This window comes from Aegilops tauschii, chromosome 2 (genome assembly GCF_002575655.3).
Source record: "Aegilops tauschii subsp. strangulata cultivar AL8/78 chromosome 2, Aet v6.0, whole genome shotgun sequence".
Classification (NCBI taxonomy): Eukaryota; Viridiplantae; Streptophyta; class Magnoliopsida; order Poales; family Poaceae; genus Aegilops; species Aegilops tauschii.
In genome coordinates, this window is record NC_053036.3 from 12258474 (window position 1) to 12265128 (window position 6655).

At 43.3% G+C, this 6655-nt stretch overlaps 1 protein-coding gene across 1 annotated transcript; it reads right to left on the reverse strand.

Annotated features, from left to right (window-relative positions):
* Window positions 1-3415: 3415 nt before the first annotated feature.
* On the reverse strand, window positions 3416-4360 carry LOC141040611 (protein FAR1-RELATED SEQUENCE 5-like). Its single transcript, XM_073506721.1, has one exon. The coding sequence runs from the start codon at window positions 4358-4360 to the stop codon at window positions 3416-3418; it is 945 nt and encodes a 314-aa protein (XP_073362822.1).
* Between the last annotated feature and the right edge of the window lie 2295 nt (window positions 4361-6655).

Below are 6655 nucleotides of genomic sequence, written 5' to 3' on the forward strand. Positions count from 1 at the left end.
TTTTGAACAAAGGTGATTTTTTGCACCACCTCCAAATCACCCAAATTTTCTTTTACACAGTGACCCACATGTGCCAAACATGTCCATGAAAGAAAATTTGGAAAAAATATTTTACAATGCCTCCTTGAGGTATAGACCGATGTTATGATCAGTCAGTCTAGAGGGCAGTATAAATTCAAAAAAATTCAAAAAAATATAAAACCTTGGAAACCTAGCTTTGTTTGTGAAAGAGATCATGTGTGCCAAAATTGAGGTGATTTGGAGGTGGTCGAAAAAATCACCGCATTCCGGAGGGACCATTTGGTCACTTAAGCCATTTTTTGAACAAAGGTGATTTTTTCCACCACCTCCAAATCACCCAATTTTTCTATGACAAGGTAACTCACATGTGCCAAACATGTCTATGAAAGAAAATTTGGAAAAAATATATTTTACAATGCCCCTAGAGGTATAGACCGATGTTTTGATCAGTCAGTCTAGAGGGCAGTATAAATTCAAAAGAAATCAAACAAATATAAAACCTTGGAAACCTAGCTTTGTTTGTGCAAGAGATCATGTGTTCCAAAATTTGGGTGATTGGGAGGTGGTCGAAAAAATCACCGCATTCCGGAGGGCCATTTGGTCTAACTTAAGCCATTTTTTGAACAAAGGTGATTTTTTTGACCACCTCCAAATCACCCAATTTTTCTATGACACGGTGACCCACATGTGCCAAACATGTCTATGAAAGAAAATTTGGAAAAAATATATTTTACAATGCCCCCTTGTGGTATAGACCGATGTTTTGATTAGTCGGTCTAGAGGGCAGTATAAATTCAAAAAAAAATCAAAAAAATATAAAACCTTGGAAACCTAGCTTTGTTTGTGCAAGAGATCATGTGTGCAATAATTGAGTTGATTTGGAGGTGGTCGAAAAAATCACCGCATTCCGGAGGGACCATTGAGGTGCAGGAGAGTTCGTGGCTGCAGAAGATCCCGTAGCCCTTTCTGGAGACAGTGCAGCGACGGAATCCAAGGCTGATTAGCCTGCAGCAGCCGGTTCCGGGCGGTCCTGACCTTCTGTGGCAGCGGGCCGAGGCGCTGGTGAGAGTGGAGCCGCAGAAGATCCAGGGCGGCTCGCAGACTCATCATGAGCTCATGATGCTGCAGGCCCACTGGAGTCAGGGGCTATCTCCACGTCCGCCTGGCGAACGGCGGGGTGCCGCTTGTAGCACACGGGCTGGGCCGCAAAGCGCGTGCGTCCCTGACCATTATCTGCTTGCTGCGTGGCCGCCGGAGATTGGTGCGGGCCGGAGCGCGCCTCGCCCGGTCCGAGGTGGCCGCGTGTCGAGCGGCGGGTCGGAGGCGCGCGTGCAACCGACCGCAGCTGGTGCATCTGGTCGATCTGCCACGGATCCGCAGCTGTCACCTGGCGCTGATCCCGGAGACGATTGCCTGGGCATCTGCGACGGAAATCCCGAGGATATGTTCCCCACGCCGCGGCACGCGCGATATAACTCGCCCGGAACGATTTCTTCACCAGTTTCTTCGCCGTTTTCACTGTATTGTTCGCCTGGCTCCCCTGTAGCATGGTGAGTTGTACATGCAGATACAAAGACACTGTGATAAGAAGTCGCAAGCAATTTTCCTTGCACTCTACTTGGAGGATATGTAGGATGAGTATAATTCATCATCTGTATTCATCCTGTATATTCTTCAATTGGAGAGCATGGATGACTAATGTATTTTTCGGATTTATCAGGCTTTTATTTTGTTTTCAGGAGCGAAATATAATTCCTCCATTACATCTATTTCCAAATTTTATCGTGCAACATAAACAAGCTACACGCTGGCCACGAAGAAACCATGATTCTTGAGGTTGCACTTGAAAAACTCACATATAAAATGCAAAAAAAATATCCCAAACTAATACTGTTACAAGGGAGTGGACAACCAAATAGCTGAGTCATACATTATGAGGAAGTCACTAACTAACAGAATGAAGTATTTTAGAGAACAGGTCACACGATACTAGACATAGACGACAATGCACACGCCAACATCAGGTTGATCGTCGACGTACTTGCTGTCCGACCGTGCGCACAATGTTGTAGCTATCATAGTTCTGCTTTGAGATCCTGCACATAAGGATATTATTAATTTCATGGAATATATTTGGACACATTAAAACATTAAATTACGGCATATTAGGTACCTCTATCAATTAGGCGCACGTACGTCGATTGTGACCATCTGCCTCATGACAATAGCTACATCTACCCTTTGTTCTGGTTTTCTTCATCTTTGCCTGTAGCCTTTTCTTCGGAGCACCTCGGCCTGGCACATGCACGGGATCCAGAACCTTTTCGAAACCTTCACCATCAAGGTTAGCCGATTGTGGCATCAACGGGCCAAACCTAATGCTGTTACCCTGAGCATTAGTTGATCCCTTGCTATCAGCTTGTTCACTTGTTGATCCCTTGCAAATATCTTGTCCTTCGAAAACCCTTTTTAGATGCTGAAACACCTCATCAGAGTGGCATGCCTTGAAACATGCTGCGTGACTAAAATTTCTTAGCTTACGGTACCTTTGTAGGGCTGCAGAGTATGCATACATCTCGCTCTTTCTGGTCGGTGCGAATGCACATTTTGCACTCATTGTCCACCTAGTGGGAACACAACACCTGGGCAGTGTTTCTTCTTGTAAAATTCCCAATATGTAAAATATGTGGGAACATGGTGTGCCTGCGCATTCCAATTTGCGGCAAGAACAACTGATACTGCGAAGCATGCCTTCCTTCGACTCCGTGCGCACTTCGGTCTTTTTATCCATTCTTTTCTTCTTAGACACAACGTATGTGGTAACCTCTGCTGCATCAAGTACCTCTCTGATCTCACGTTTTTTGATAGCATCTATGCTCCATAAGACCAACTTAAACACAGCAGGAGTGAAAACTTTCACGGCGTGTTTCTCAAGAACTGAAGCATTTTCCTCTATGAACGGAACGGACTGTAAGGCCTCGACGTCTTGGAGAGCCTCGTTCAAGTGTCGCGACGCAAGGCAACGCTCATAGTGCTCTAGCATTTGAAACAACGTCATCTTAGCCTCAAGATGCGTATGTAGCATCGAGTTTAAACTCGCACTTCGCTGATTGCTGCTCAATCCTAGGAAACAACGGCCCTCAAGATATGGAGCACACCACAGTTTTCTCATCTTATACATCTTATGCAGCCAGGAGTCCTCACTTGTTACTTTATTCCGTTGTAAGAAGTGTAACCATTTTCTCTCATGCTCTTCAATGGAAGATGTATCATATATGAAAGATCGGAATTCCTCCTTTACCGTGTCATCATGCAGATGGCGTACAATGTTCTGCTGAATGTGCCATATACAGAGCCTATGGTTTGAGTCAGGCCACACCACCCTGATTGCTCTCTACATTGCAAGGTCACCATCCGTGATCACAGATATAGGATGCTTCTGTCCCATAGTATCAGAAAAGGTCTGTAACATCCACTCATATGCCTGGTTTGTTTCATGTGAAATGATACCACATGCAAAAATAACGGTGATGCGGTGGTGATTCATCCCGACAAACGGCACAAATGGCAGATTGTACTTATTGGTTTTGTATGTGCTGTCAAAAACAATAACGTCTCCGAAAGCCTCGTAGTCAAGTCCGGATTGACTATCACACCAGAACAGTTCCTTCAGATGGCCAGCTTCATCAACCAAGTACCTGAAGAAAAAATCTGAATCTTGCTCTTGCCTCGCCACCATGTGATTGATCACTGTTTGAGCATCCCCGGAAGAAATTGTTTCCTGCTTGTTAGCATGGCAGAAATTGTAAATGTCCCTCATAATGCATCCAACCTCATCATATCCACTGTATTGCATGCACATAATATCCATAATATGGTGTGTTTTGATCCCAGATTTTTCCATGTCTACAATGTCCGCTTTCTGCTCATCGCTAATTCTTCTGTGTGAACGCAACAGACACGACAGATCCCGTGGGGCTAGAGGATGGTTGTGTTCATCGATGAAATCCTTGACAAACCACTGACCTGTTTCCTCCTGTCTTGCAATCACCAATTTAGCTTTACACCCTACACGAGTTATACTCCGTGGCCTCCTCTTTCTATCTTCCATCTTCCTCTTCATGTGCTTCTCTTCACGAACCCCTTCACGACTACACACAAATTTCCTTAAAATTATGTGGCAGTTGGATCCATCCCACTCGACATAGCTTCTCCGAACACTAAAACCTTTCTCAAGACCATATTTGTTATAGAATGTATAACCTTCATCCTCACTATTAAACATCTTGTTGGCAATATGATAGTACTCCATCATTGACTCGTGACTTACATCCGCCATGTCTTCCTACATCACAATTCGGACGAATAAAAATCTGAAAGGACAAACATAAATGCATGCAAAACCCAGTACGAAATCTTGCGTGGAATTTTAAACTTTGCTCCTTGTATATGTTATGGCAAGCGATCATAAACGTCCATAAACTGGGTCCCCCGTAAACTAGTGAAGTGACCATGGATGATGAAAAATTCTAAATTGAATTGCATGCACTAGGGAAACCTAAATCGATGATGACTAAACAATCTAAGTAAGAAGTGCAGGCTACGAATCAAAGTAAGTTGAGATTCGGGCGATTCATACCTTAAGATGCAAGTCCGGAAGCGATGGGATCAGCCGGGGGCTTTCTCCTATACTGCTGCCGCCGACACTGCCGCCGCAGATGTCACGCCTTATTCTTCTTCCTGCCGCCGACCACGTCTTTTATAGTGAAGGGGACCAGGAGGAGTACGAGAACGACGCCGACGACGGTGAATTGGTTCCTCTCGCCGGGCTCGTCGGACAGAAGGAAGAGGGCGAGAAGGAGGACTTGACCGAGCTACTAGATCTAGACGTGGTTCTGGTCGTGGACGTGATCGGTTGAATTTTTTTTACCCTGGACCATTATGCCCTTCTCTGATTAAACTAATTAAGTTAATTCATTTTTAATCCCCCACCAGGTCGGACGGCTAATAAAAATCGGAGGGGTAAGTACTCGAAAGTACTCCCAGTACCACCCCAATCACCGTAAAGGAGCTCTAATATATTTCCTTTATCGAAAAATCAGGTCAAACTAGGACAAGACAATTGAACACATATCCAGCAGACGTGTCGTGACAGCCTCCCACCGCAGGCAGTACGGCGGATCTATGCAGAAAATCAATAGAGATATAGCCTGTTGAAAACGTGGTGTTTAGCAAATAATTGGATTTTGGGTCCAGGGACGTCCAAACAATCGAGTTTAGCTCACTACTAGCAGATATAGATGGCTTACTAGCTATTCTATAGAGAGATAGTGAATGCCATGTAGGATAGCGTGCCTATATGTGTACCTCTAATACTGTACGAACTATAGTTACCTACTGTGGGGGATAGTTCCAAGTGAGATCGTGCGTTAGTGGCTCCCATGCGTGCATGACTTTTCTCTTCTTGTACAGACACACCATCGGTTGCAGCATATCATACTAAAGAAAACTCTTAATTGCTCTCTAGTGTAGTTTGAATTTACATATGGGAGATGATGGAGAAATGACGTGTGTCTGGCTGTGAATCGCGTCAAGATTATGTTTCTAGAATGTGGTCGATCCACACCTATGATCTTAGCATTCGGTGCCACATTTCAAAGATATAGAGGCTGATTGGTTTTTTACCGATATTTGACATTGCCAATATTTGGCAAAATCAAAAGTTGCCAACATTTGGCAACCTTTTGTGTGATTGACAGCGAAAATTGGTATGCAACCAATTAATCTAGCCAACATTTAACAGTTGCCAAAATTTGGCATGCCAATTTTTGGCATCAAACCAATTAGCCTCATAATGTATAGACTACATAACTTCAATATACTACTCCCTCTGTAAACTAATATAAGTCGTTTTTTTTTGCATGGTAATATAAGTCATTTTAGGTCACTAATTTTATCTTAACATTATCATAATTTATACAAATATAGTTTTAAAATACCATTAAACTATTAGAAAAATTAGTGTACAAATTATTTTGCACTTATAGGGTGTGGACAATGGTACCCCATGTATCGTCTCCCCAGCTATCACTGATATCCGTCGGGGATAATTCCAAATCCTGCCTAAGTGGCTCCCATGCATGTATGAATTTTCTCTTCTTCTACAGCCGTCGTCGTCTGCAGCACATGATACAAAACATAACTCTTAATTGCTCTCCCATGTGGTTTTAATTTTGAAATGGAAGATGATGGAGAAATGACGTGTGTCCGACTGCGAATCCGGTTGAGATTATCCGTCTACTGTGGTCGATGCACACCTAAGATCTTAGCATTTGGTGCCACATTTTACATATATAATGTATAGACTACATAACTTCAATGAGTGCGAACTTGGTGCACTCGGGTGCATCACCTCCTGATATGCAAAAAAAAACCAGTAATTCAAAAAATGTTCGAAAAATCTGAAAATTTCTGGAAATATACATGTCCAACAGTTGTGCCCGTATAAAAAGTTTCGCGAAGGGATACCTTCCAGCGTATTGAACGCGACCGAAAAGAAAATGAAGACTATATACAAGGTACTGTATGTGTACAGTACACTAGGAAATTTGTTTTCTTTTGTCAGGGCTGAACG

What these genes read in the sequence shown, in the direction of transcription:
- LOC141040611 (XM_073506721.1), bottom strand. Translation starts at nt 4,360, where the DNA reads ATGGCGGATGTAAGTCACGAGTCAATGATGGAGTACTATCATATTGCC.